Source organism: Symphalangus syndactylus, chromosome 8 (assembly GCF_028878055.3).
Source record: "Symphalangus syndactylus isolate Jambi chromosome 8, NHGRI_mSymSyn1-v2.1_pri, whole genome shotgun sequence".
NCBI lineage: Eukaryota > Metazoa > Chordata > Mammalia > Primates > Hylobatidae > Symphalangus > Symphalangus syndactylus.
Window position 1 is genome coordinate 142,680,549 of NC_072430.2, and position 12,665 is coordinate 142,693,213.

The 12,665-nt window shown below is 60.1% G+C and overlaps 2 protein-coding genes across 3 annotated transcripts in view; both read left to right on the forward strand.

Moving 5' to 3' along the window:
• Window positions 1-7,887, forward strand: part of ESPNL (espin like) — a 31,447-nt gene extending 23,560 nt beyond the window's left edge. For both annotated transcript variants that reach the window (XM_055291082.1, XM_063645402.1), the window contains 4 exons: window positions 413-527; window positions 2,275-2,387; window positions 3,355-3,552; window positions 4,748-7,887. In XM_055291082.1, coding sequence (XP_055147057.1) covers window positions 413-527; window positions 2,275-2,387; window positions 3,355-3,552; window positions 4,748-6,352 — 2,031 coding nt within the window. In that variant the 3' untranslated portion in view covers window positions 6,353-7,887. The remainder of the gene's footprint in view (window positions 1-412; window positions 528-2,274; window positions 2,388-3,354; window positions 3,553-4,747) is intronic.
• Window positions 6,579-7,358, forward strand: LOC134737416 (uncharacterized). The gene has a single exon (XM_063645403.1). The coding sequence runs from the start codon at window positions 6,579-6,581 to the stop codon at window positions 7,356-7,358; it is 780 nt and encodes a 259-aa protein (XP_063501473.1).
• Window positions 7,888-12,665: the final 4,778 nt, after the last annotated feature.

Genomic DNA, 12,665 nt, shown 5'->3' on the forward strand with positions numbered 1-12,665 from the left:
TTTGTATTTTTAGTAGAGACAGGGTTTCACCGTGTTAGCCAGGATGGTCTCGATCTCCTGACCTCGTGATCCGCCCACCTCGGCCTCCCAAAGTGCTGGGATTACAGGCTTGAGCCACCGCGCCCGGCCAGAAGCTGAGCTTTGAGATGGGGGTGGCCCACCCAATAGAGGTGGCAGTGGGCGGGGAACCAAGGTGGGGTGCCGGGAAGTGACGGCACTCAGGCAGGAGATGACCCTGGGACAGAACCCTGATCAAGGACCTGCCCCTCTCCTGCCACCTCCTTACCTGTCCCAGCCCTTCTCAGATGCACAAGCTCCCCAAGGCTCGCCCACTGGGTGCTCCCGCCCCTGTCTGGGTGAGCAGGGAAGAGCCCACGGGGGCCCCCCACTGACCAGGTCCATCCACCCACAGGTGCCCCTGCTGATGACACCCCCACCACCGCCGTTCCCTCCACCTCCACTGTTGGCCACGAGACGCTCCCTGGAGGATGGAAGAAGAGGAGGCCCAGGGCCGGGGAACCCCAGCCGTGAGTGCACAGCCCCACGTGGGCCGCCCGGGGCATGGGCCTGGGAGAGGGTGCCACTGGCCTCCCCTCCGAGGTCCTGGGCCAGTGGGGAAGTCTGCGGGCGGCCGGGCCCCATCACCCTCCCTCGCCAGGTGCCTCCAGGTTTCCTTGACTGTCTTTGGTGCTTTGCAAAGGTGAGGATTAGCATCTTCCATGGTGGGCACTTACAGTCACAGCAACTTATCCAGGGGTAAAAGCGGGGAGACGGGCCGGTTGGGCCCAGGCCCCCTGTGGATGGGCTGCTGCCCCTCAGACCCCAGCACGCCTCGCATGCATGGGCTAGCAGGGCAAGCAACGGTCCTCACACTGTGGGCCGCCACCATTAGGGGTCTGTGACCAGCGTGGACTGGACTGGACTGGACTGGACTGGACTGGAATGGAATGATCAACAGGTGCCACAGGTAGTGAGGGCGAGCTTCCTCCACAGGCCCTGCTGCAGCCCTGTACTCACATGTGGGAGTGTGCTTCTGTGATTGTGTATGTGTGTTCTGTGTGTGATACACATAGATACAGGGACCATTTTCTGTGTGTGATTGTGTCTGTGTGTATCCGTGTATGTTGTGTCTGTGTCTGTGTGTGTCTGTGTGATTGTGTCTGTGTGATTGTGTCTGTGTGCATCTGTGTGTGATTGTGTGTGCATCTGTGTGTGATTGTGTGTGCATCTGTGTGTGATTGTGTCTGTGCATCTGTGTGTGATTGTGTTCGTGTGTGTGATTGTGTCTGTATGTGGTGACTGTAATATGTGTGTGTTCTGTGTATCTGTGGAGTGTTTGTGTTTCTGTGCATGATTATGTCTGTGTGTGATTGTGTCTGTGTCTGTATGTGTTTGTGTGTCTCTGTGATTGTGTCTGTGATTGTGTCTGTGTCTGTGTGTGATTGTGTGTCTCTGTATGATTGTGCCTGTGTATGTGTGTGATTGTGTGTGTGATTGTATGTTATTGTGTGTGTATGTGTGTGTGATTGTCTGTGTATGATTGTGTGTGTCTGTGTGTGATTGTGTCTATGTGATTGTCTCTGTGATTGTGCCTGTGTGATTGTGTCTGTATGTCTGTGTGTGATGTGATTGTGATTGTGTGTATGATCGTGTCTGTGATTGTGTCTGTGTGTGTGCCTGTGTGATTGTGTGTGATTGTATATTATTGTGTCTGTGTGTCTGTGTATGATTGTGTGTGTGTGTGATTGTGTATCTGTGTGTGACTGTGTATCTGTGTGTGATTGTGTTTGTGTTCTGTGTGTGTTTCTGTGATTGTGTCTGTGTGTATGATTGTGTCTGTGTGTGTCTGCCTGGCTGTGTTGCAGACGTGTTCTTCACTGGAGGTTGACATTGAAGTGTGTTTTCATCGGGGCAGGGAGCATTGCGGGCAGCAAAGGAACCAGCTTTAGGGCCTGCAGAGCTGCGTTAGGGGCAGGTGACCTCCAGGCCTCAAGCCCTTCCCAGCTCCTCCCCTGCTGCAGGAGGGACCGCGGCGTGACCCAGGGGTGTGCCGCAGGCTCTCCCATCGACCAGGCGGGGGCGGGCCCCACTGACTCCCCAGAGAAGGTCCAGTGGGGCCCCCGAGGCGTTCTGGGGCAGGGCGGGCTGGGGTCAGCTCCCAGCTCGCGGATCGTTGAGGAGGTCAGCTCTGCCCCCAGGGCCGGATCTCCCAGGCTCTGGGTCTCTGCTCCCCAGCCCTTGCCCTTTCTGCAACACCCCCCTTCTTCTTGGCAGCCATGTCCCTCAGCCTGGCCTGGCCTGGCCATCCTGACCAGCGTCTTCCCAGGGAGCAGATGACCAGCTCGGCCCCTCCGAGGATCACCACCAGTGCCACAGCCGACCCCGAGGTGTGTCCCCCACCCCTGCATTCCTGTCTCCCAGGGCCCCCAGCCAGCCTCCATTCCCATCCTCAGGGGCCCAGGGAAGCCCCCAGCACAGCCAGGCCTTTCCTGAAGGGTGGATGCCAGGCTGCCTGCGTCACTCCGCTGCTCTCAAGAACACGCTGAGTTCTGAGGAGACAGGAGTGTCAGGGCAACGGCAGCTGTCCCCCCACCACAGAAATACGGGGACCCTTCTCTGTCATCCCAGAGGGCTGCAGTGGCCCAAGCCCCTCTCCTTGACCTCTGAGCTCAAGGGTGCTCCTTGCCCTCTTGGAGTGCGGAGATTGCAGCAGCCATCCCTGGGCAGGGCCCCGCTGCCACTGTCCTCCTCAGGGCCTCCACCAGCCCAGACCAGCAGAAGGGTCCTGCTCCCCCTTACCTTCCCTTTCCTGGGCGCCGGGCCCTTAGAAAGCCAGCCCAGCCTTTCCCTGAGTGGTACTGCAGATTCTCAACCACTGAGATGTTCGGCGGGAGTCTGAGAAATGCCACGTGGCGCTGCTGCCCATCCTGGAGAGCTGGAGTGTGCACAGCACATTGAAGGCTCTGACAGGCCCTCTGCGGCACAGGATTGGCTGCCAGGCTTTGTCTATGTAGCTGCGCCCAGAGCAAGTTTGCCCAGGGACACGGTGTGCTCCCCGAGCATCTGCTGGGCTTGTATAGGGGACGGGGAGGGACCTCTGGTTTCATTTCTCTGCCAACAATCCCCTCACACACATCTTACCCCGCCCCCCTCCAGTCCCTCCCCTCCGAGGCGTCACTCTTAAACTGCGGATGAAGGGGTGGGGTGCTGTCCGTGGCCCCCACTGTCCCTCCTCTCAGGGCGCCCTGTTAGCGTGCCCTGGGCGGAGCCAACCCCCCACGTCCTCTCGGATCTTCCCTCCACTCAGGGCCTGGGTCCCCTTCGGGCCTGTGTGACCCACCCCCTTCTGCACAGGGGACACAGACGGCGCTGGCGGGGGACACCTCAGATGGCCTGGCCGCACTACAGCTGGATGGGCTGCCCTCAGGCGACATTGACGGGTTGGTGCCCACGCGGGATGAGCACGGCCGGCCCATCCCCGAGTGGAAGCGGCAGGTGATGGTACGGAAGCTGCAGGCGCGCCTGGGTGCAGAGAGCTCCGCAGAGGCCCAGGTAGGCCCCGGGGAGGGGCGGGACCAGTGGGCTGGGCGGGGCCTTTTCCAGGTAGGTGGAAGTGGAAGTCAGGGCGCCCGAAGCCCAGAACTGAATCCAAGACCCAGGGGCCCCTCTCCTCTGTGGCCTCAACTGCTGCTTCCGCTGGAGGATGAAGTGAATCTGACCAGAGGACTCTGAGCAGAGCCCCTTCACCTGCTCTGGAGGCACGGGTCCCACGTATGCTTCCACTTGGCGGATTTATGGCACATGCCTGCCTGTGCCAAGCGTTGTTCTAGGCCTTCCTGGGCGCAGCGTCTAGCAGGGAAGACGGTGGCCCATGGGCAGGTGCCGGCAGGTGTGTGGGGTGCGATTCCCACTGCTGGAGAAGCAAAGCAGTTGGGGGACTATGATATATGGGTGCTTAGGAAGCCCCCTCTGGGGACATGGCCTTGAGCAGGGGCCAGAGGGAAGAGAGGGGGAGCCCTGTGGGAATTTGGGGCAAGCACCTCCTAGGCAGAGGGAACAGCCAGTGCAAGGGTCCTGAGGCCTGGCCGGCGGAGGGAGGAGCAGGAGGAGGCGCCCTGGCGTGGAGTGGGCGCCTGAGGTTGGAGAGGAACCTGGCTGGGATTATTGCACCTCTGTGAGGCCGTGGGGAGCCACTGAGAATCTGAGCAGAGAAGGGCTGTGATGTGCTTTGGATCCCCCGGCTGCTGTGCAGACAGGAGTTCAGGAACTGTGCCCTCAGAGGCCTACGATTTTGTCAGGATGATTGAGTTCTGCGCCCCCGGTCCAGCGCAATCCCGCCAACCACAGGCAGCCATTGCAATTCATTACAATTTAAGGAAAGTAAAAGTCCTGCCCCTCCGTCGCACCAGCCACCTGTCATTTTTGTAGTCCCAGGTGGCTCCTGGCTGCTGGAATACAGCCCGTCTCCATCGTCTCAGGACTGTGGGACAGCCCTGTCTGAGGGCCCAGCCTGTCCTTGCCTGGTGGGCCGGAAGCCATAGGGGCTGAAAGCCACAGGGTTGAGAGCAGAGCAAGACTGGGGCAGAGCAGGTCAGGGGCTTCTGCCCTAGCTGGGAAGCCCTTTAAAGTCTTACCTTGGGGCAGGACCAGAGGCTCTGCAGAGATGCTAAGAACTCAGGGACTTGGAAGCTAGGTGGGCTGATGGTGGACGGGCTCACCCTGCTCACCCTGCCCTTCCTGTGCCCAGGACAACTGTGGGAGCTCAGGCCCCATGGAGCAGGCAGCCTGGAGGTACTCACAGACTCATCAGGCCATCCTGGGGCCCTTTGGGGAGCTGCTGACGGAGGACGACCTGGTCTACCTGGAGAAGCAGATTGCAGACCTGCAGCTTCGGCGCCGCTGTCAAGAGTATGAGAGTGAGCTGGGACGGCTGGCAGCTGAGCTGCAGGCCCTGCTGCCTGAGCCCCTGGTCAGCATCACGGTCAACAGCCACTTCCTGCCCCGGGCGCCGGGACTGGATGTTGAGGAGCTCTCAACCCCAGCGGCTGAGCCTGCAGGCTCTGCGGAAGCCTCGGAGGTGGCCCCCAGGGGGCAGCCCCTGCCCTTCTGGTGCAGCCACATCTCCCGCCTGGTACGCAGCCTGTCCCTGCTGCTGAAGGGCGTGCATGGGCTGGTACAGGGGGATGAGAAGCCGGCCACCCGGCCCCTGCAGGACAACTGCAGGGAGGCCTCGGCCAGCCCCGCTCGGAGTGAGGCCCAGCGCCAGATCCAGGAGTGGGGGGTGTCTGTGCGGACGCTGCGGGGCAACTTCGAGTCGGCCCCCGGCCCACTCTGTGGCTTCAACCCTGGCCCCTGCGAGCCAGGGGCCCAGCGCAGGCAGTGCCTGAGTGGCTGCTGGCCGGCCCTGCCTAAGCCCCGCAGTGGCCCGGCTTCAGGGGAGCCCAGGCCTGGTGACACAGAGGAGGCCAGCGACTCCGGCATCAGCTGCGAGGAGGTGCCATCGGAGGCGGGCGCCGCAGCCGGCCCGGACCTGGCCAGCCTGCGCAAGGAGCGCATCATCATGCTTTTCCTCAGCCACTGGAGGAGGTCAGCCTACACGCCGGCCCTCAAGACAGCGGCCTGCAGGACCCTCGGAGCCCGCCACGTGGGGTCGAGGGGCCAGGAGGCCGCCAGGAGCCCTGGGCCACCCTCCCCGCCCAGCGAGGGCCCCCGGCTGGGCCACCTGTGGCAGCAACGCAGCACCATCACCCACCTGCTGGGCAACTGGAAGGCCATCATGGCTCACGTGCCCGCCCGGCAGCTGCGGCGGCTGAGCCGGCGGCCCCGCGGGGCCCTGTCCCCCGAGCAGTTCCTGCCCCACGTGGACGGGGCTCCCATGCCCTACAGCAGCCTCTCGCTGGATCTCTTCATGCTGGGTTACTTCCAGCTGCTGGAGTGCGACCTGCCGGCCGAGGAGCGGAAGCTGCGCCACCTGCTGTGCTTCGAGGTCTTCGAACACCTGGGCACCCACGGCTGGGAGGCTGTGCGTGCCTTCCACAAGGCCGTGACCGACGAGGTGGCCGCTGGCCGCCGGGCCTGGACCGACGGCTTCGAGGACATCAAAGCCCGCTTCTTTGGCTCCAGCCAGCGTCCCGCCTGGGATACGGAGCCTGGCCGCAAGTCAGGCCTGACCCTGCTCGGGCCCCTGCCGCACGCCACCATCCCCTGCAGCGGCCGTGAGCCCACAGCACAGCGGCTGGGGTTCCGCTCCCAGCAGGGCAGCTTCAACAGTGAGGACATCTGCGGCTACATCAACCGCAGCTTTGCCTTCTGGAAGGAGAAGGAAGCTGAGATGTTCAGCTTTGGAGAATGACCCTGCTTTCCAGAATGTGGTTTGGGGGTGACTTGGGGTTTCTCTTTTCTTATCCTTGCTCACACCCTTGGTGGCCAGGTGAGCCAGGCAAGGCTGCCTCCAGTCCTGCCGGTTATCAGAGGCTGCGGGACAGTTCTGTTGTGGCATGGTTCTCCTCCGAGCCGGGACTCAGACTCCTTCTCACCACTGCACCAGGAAGCCCCTTGGCAGGCCCTGAAGTGAGGCAATGGGCCACCCCAGCCCAAGGCACCTCTGCCCAGCCAGCCCCCGAGACCTGGGATGCTGCCTGTTTCCTGCGTGTTCTTCCCCAGTGCCACCAGTTACCTTGGCGTCCTGTCCCTCAGTTTCTGTGGTGCTGGTGGCCTCGGCCACATCCAACTTTCATGTGAGTCTGAGGTGGCCCCAGGCCCTGGTCCTGCCCCTGTTTCTCCTGCTGACCTTGGGCCACACCCCTTCACCTCCCGTCTGTGAATCTGGGGGAGCTGGAGTGATTCCGAGGACAGATTCCATGGGCAGGAGGCCTTCCTGCCAGGCCATCCCTGCTGGTCACACACTGACACCCGCCAGGCCAGTGCCCCAACCCCAGGGTGCTCCAGAGGCCCTGCTCCCTCAAAGGAAGGCTCCCCATGGGGCCCCTGTCCTCCAGCCTGACCAGCCCCGGCCTAGTCATGGGCCCCGGCAAGGCCAGAGATCAGGGACGTGGGAGTGGCAGTGGCTGAGAGAGAGTCCTCCAGGCAGGGTGGCTGGCGCCCACTCTCAAAGGCTGCTGCACACAGAGGACAATGCCAGCAGGGGTGGGCAGCAGCCAGACCTCGGTGGGACGTGGATACTCCGTGAGGGCACCTGGGTGTCACCCACAGTGCATCTCTTCACGGGGGCCTGGGTACTGGAGGGAGGGATGCAGGAAGGGAGATGGATTCCATCCTCGGGGGTTCTGAGTGCTGCCGAGTATGGGCATGGTGCTGGGCATGGCTGGCATAGGGTGTGGCTTGTCCCCAGCTCCTGATGGCATCCAGGAGAATGGGTCATCACCCAGGCTCTGGGGCTGAGGAGGGCTGGGCCCAAGCCCACAGGGACTTTGGAGGCGGGGCTCTGCAGCTGTGAGATGGCCCAGCAGGGAGTGGCAGGGAGGGGAGGCTTCAGGAATATTCATTCCTCCTGGCGTCCAGGCCCCCTGGGACAGAGGAGGGTGCAGTCAGGGGACAGGCTTGTTAAGGCTCCCCGCCTCGCTCCCTGGGGATTGTCTAGGCAGAACCTGGAGGGCAGCGGGCAAGCTGCTGGATGGAACAGAGAGACCCTAGGGCCCAAGGGGAGGGACACTCAAGAAGATGTCAAATTGGGAGGGGTGGTATTGGCATTGGAGCAGGCAGGGCTGGGAAGGGAACTAGCACTGGCCCCAGCCCCAAGCCAGTGGCTTTTCCCCAAGGGCCTGCTCTGCAGCCGGCCCGCTCCAGCTTCCTCCACTGCTGAAGACCCTGCCGTAGAGCTGAAGCTGAACATGTGTTTGCTAAATAAAGATTCCCATTCCTAGCCCACCCCCTCTCGTGCTTGTTGTTCACCCACCCCAAGAGCCGCCTACGCCCTCACAGAGCCCGGTACCAAACCTGAGTCCTCATCTCAGCTCTGCTGAAATACCAGGGCCATTGTCCTTGGTCCCTCAGAGCCTCTGGTTTTCTCATTTGCAGCTTGGGGTGCATGTGGACCTCACGCTCCTGGGATTGTGGTGAAGGAGGACGGAGGTCCCATATGGGAGGGGCCTCTGTGTTGGGGAATCAGCATCGTCTCAGACACGCACCAACGTGCAGCCAGCGTTTCAGAGTTCCTTCTCTTTTTCTTCCCTTTCTTTTTTTCCTTTCTTTCTTCCTTTCTTTCCTTTCCTTTTCTTTCTTTCTTTTCTTTTCTGTAGATTCAGTGGCCGAATCTACAGGTGTCAGCCACCACGCCCAGCTAATTTTTTTTTTTTTTTTTTTTTTGTAGGGACAAAGTCTTCCTATGTTGCCCAGGCTGGTCTTGAACTCCTGGGCTCAAGCAATCTGCCCACCTCAGCCTCCCAAAGTGCTGGGATTACAGGTGTTTCAGAGTTGTTTCTAAAGAGCAGGGCACTGGGAGCGGCCAGGAGCATCCTGAACACTGCTTCTCCGTCAGTGGGGCCCTGGCTCTTGGCCATGACATGCGCCCAGTGGAGACAGAGGAGGGCTGCTCCACCCAGTGCGGCCACTGCCCAGGGCTGGCAGAGGGCAAGGGGCAGCAGGTGGGTCTAGGGAGAGCCCTTGGCTGGGGGTGTCAGAAGGTTTGGGCGCTCGTGTCTCCTGGGATCCCCTCATGCACCAGTTGCTGGCAATATTGTTCTGAGGGCCCTGACAGAGGAGGGGGCTGGAGGCAGAGGCAGCAGGCCTCAGGTCACTCCCTGGCCGAGGGTGCTCAAGAGAGAGCGCTGGGGAGGGAGTCGGCCCTCCTGGCTCCGGCTGTCCCTGCCCACTGGCTGCGCCCTTGAGCAAGTCCTCCATAGCCTCCAGGCCTCAGTTTCCCAGCTGAGGAGCTGGATCAAGGCCAGCAGGGGACACACGCATCAGGGACCCCAGGAAAGCCTGGGGTGGGATGCCAGGCGAGGGGTGAGGTGTGGCTCAGATCCAGGCTGGGCCCATGGAGTGCTGCTGGAGTGCCCTGGGGTGACCCCTAAATGACCTTCTGCCAATACCCTGCCTCTGGGGAGCTGCCCCAGGGATTCTGATTCCCTTGGCCTGGGGTGGGTCTGGAAAGCTGGGGTTTTAAGACATTCCAGGCGATTCTGATTCCCAGCAGCTGGAACCCGTGGCCCACCAGCAGCTCACCTGTGGGAAGCACGTGTCCCCGGGGCAGGCAGGCACTGGCCCCTATAACGCCACACTCACAGCTGTAGGGCCCATTTGGTGCCTATAAATCTGTTGTTCAATTGACAAAAAACTCACTGAGGACCAGAGACAGCATCCACAGCGCCCCGGAGGTGCCGACATCAGTGAGGCGGCCACATGCAAAGCAAAGGCGCAAAGCCTGGGGACTTCCCGATGAGTCAAAAACATCCAGGAGAAAGGGAGCCCCGTGTCCCCAGCCCATAGACGAGGGCAGGATGGAGATGTGGAAAAACAGAAACCCTCCCCAAGGGCAGTGCTGGAACCCCAGCTTCTCCCTCACAGCTGGGTCAATGTGCAGAGGGGCGGGCTCCCTGCATGTTGGTGCACAGGCTTAATGCAAAGCCCAGCTCATTTAAAAAGTCAATGTCGGCCGGGCATGGTGGCTCACGCCTGTAATCCCAGCACTTTGGGAGGCTGAGGCGGGTGGATCACGAGGTCAAGAGATCGAGACCATCCTGGCCAACATGGTGAAACCCCGTCTCTACTAAAAACACAAAAATTAGCTGGGCGTGGAGGCGGGCACCTGTAATCCCAGCTACTCGGGAAGCTGAGGCAGAATTGCTCGAACCTGGGAGGCAGAGGGTGTAGTGAGCTGAGCTCGTGCCACTGCACTCCAGCCTGGGTGACAGAGCAAGACTCTGTCTCAAAAACAAAAAAGATTTTCAATTTCATCTCAATAGGATGACATCACTCTTTGTGAAGCTGGGAGTGATAACCTTCTGTTCGTGGACACGCAGGCTGTTTTCCATTTGGGACTATTACAACGAAGGTGGCGTCACCTGTGTGCTTATTCCCTCAGAATAGATTCTGAGCGTGAAATCACCAAGTTAAAATGTGTAAGGCTGGGTGCAGTGGCTCACTCCTGTAATTCCATCACTCTGGGAGGCCAAGGCAGGCAGATCACTTGAGGTCAGGAGACCATCATGGCCAACATGTTGAAACCCCATCCCTACTAAGAATACAAAAAAATTAGCCGGGCGTGGTGGTGCACACCTGTAATCCCAGCTACTAGGGAGGCTGAGGCAGGAGAATCGCTTGAACCCAGTAGGTGGAGGTTGCCATGACCGGAGATTGCACCACTGCACTCCAGCCTGGGTGATAGGGCGAGACTCCATCTCCAAAAAAAAACAAACTGTGTGAGTGAGCTCCCCTCTGCTGCGCTGGGGCCTTCCCGCTTGAGGATGTCCCAGGCCGGGTCCGCATATCAGTCTGCCCACCTCTCGAGGGCCTTACAGCCCTGCACAGCACCTCTCACTCCATCCGGGGTGATTTGGGGCCTGGGTTCCATCGGGCTGTCCTTGTTTCCCTTTCACCAGCACTCTCACACGTCAGACGGCCCCTCCTTCCCCGCAGACTTGCTGTGGCACCGCTTTCTGTGCGTTCGCTGTTGGGATTTGTTTATTCTTGGGTCAAAACCAGCTTGTTTGATGGCATATGACGCTGTAATGATGACATCTTCGTATCTGAGATGGAAGCCCCCCATTGCTCTGCTGTTTACATGTTTTTGTTCACTGCACTAGTGACCTAGCGCTGCATAGTCAACTGCCTGAAATCCAATGTCCTAGAACAGCGCACACGCATGGTCACATGCATCGTCTCTCAGTTTCTCCTTGGGAGCATGTGTGTGGGGTGGCTGCACCTCAGGATGTCTCAGGAGGGTCCCACGAAGTGCTCAGCCCAACTGCAGTCATGGGAAGCCTGGCCTGGGGCGGGAGGGTCTGCAGGCTGGGACTATAGGTGCCCACCGCCACTCCTGGCTAATTTTTGTATTTTTAGTAGAGATGGGGTTTCACTATGTTGGCCAGGCTGGTCTCGAACTCCTGACCTCAGGTGATCCACCCGCCTCAGCCTCCCAAAGTGCTGGGATTACAGGCATGAGCCACCACGCCTGGAAAAATTAAAAATCTTCAAGTGCTGATCACATCAGAATCGCCCACAATATAACAAGGTGTGAGGAAAGGGCGCTGACTCACACACGCAGGCAGGCTCATTTTGACAACAGGAAAGAGCTGGAAGCATATTAATGGCAAATGATCTTTTACTGGTGACACTTTCTGCTTTTTATTTTTCTGTTTTCCAAAAGGAACTTGTGTTATTTTTATCCTCATAAAAAGAAACAAGCGGTGTATTTTTAAAAACTGCGCCACTCAGTAGCAATCTCTTGATGGAGGATCTGTTTTGCGCCCCCGGTGTTGAGTTTCCCAGACTGACCTGTCATCTGAGGTGCTGGGGCTCCGAGCCCCACGACGGCTGCTGTGAGGCCTCCACACTTGGCAAGCAGTGCTGTTCCCCGAGCAGAGCCAGCTCCCCGTGACGGCAGCCTGTCATCAGAATCCCCTGTCCTCAGACTGCAAACAGGGGGCACAGTATGGAAACCCAACACTCTAGCGCCCGCCCCATAGTGGTCCTGGACACAGCAAGAGTTGGGGTCCTCCATGAGGGTCCCCCACCCAACATGAGGCTGATGCCCAAGGCCAGGGGGAAAATCCTGTGACAGTGTGGGACACGAGCAGGGGAAAGAGCAGGAGCGGGGGCCAGGCTGGGCTGGGCTGGGCTGGGCTGGGCTGGGCTATGGCTGGGCTATGGCTGAGCTGGGCTGGGCTATTGTTGGGCTGTGGCAGAGCTGGACTGGGCTGTGGCTGAGCTGGGCTGGACTCTGGCTGGGCTATGGCTGAGCTGGGCTGGGCTATGGCTGGGCCAGGCTGGGCTGTAGAGGAAGCATGGACTCAGGGAACCTCTGTGGAAGGTAACCCTGAGGGCACCTTGCAGACTTGGCAGTAATTTGTGGGTGAGCTTCCCCTCCATAGGCTGTGTGCATCTCAGGAGCGGGAGTGGGGTTCTGTCTCCCTGGGGGCCACCTGGGCCTCTCTGGTCTGTAAGAGCATTAGGACAATCCCTAGTAGCATCGAGAGGCCACAGCCGGACCCAACACTCCCCAGCTCCTCCAGGTCGCAGCACACCTGGAAATGGTCATACTGGTCAGGCCCACGTGGCCGATGGGTAGAGGGCTGACAGCTGAGGGCTTCTCTCCCATGCACCTGAAGCCCCTCAGCCACAAAGCTCTGCTCTGGCCACTGGTGTGAGAAATGTCCAGTGGCCTCCCGGTCCCCAACTCAGCTCACCTGACCTTGGTCAGGGCCTGTGGTTCTGAGCCCAGTTCCGTCCCAGGCGTGAGGGCTTCCCCCTGCGACTATGGTGAACCAAGCGCTGGACGGGAGGCTGAGAGTCCGCTGTATTTTTAGATGACCCTGTTTCTTAGCCGTCCTGGGCAGCCCCGAGGCCAAGGCCATGGGGTAGCAGGGCAAGGAGCCCCAGGATCTCCCCTGTCTGTGCTAGCAGGGCAGGGAAACTGAGGGTGGTGCCTCCCCTCTCTGGGCAAAGTTTCCCCACCGCCACCATGGACCCCAAGCTTGGAAAGCCTC

Excerpts from the sequence above, each read along its gene's own strand:
- LOC134737416 (XM_063645403.1), top strand. The coding sequence starts at position 6,579 with ATGGGCCACCCCAGCCCAAGGCACCTCTGCCCAGCCAGCCCCCGAGAC.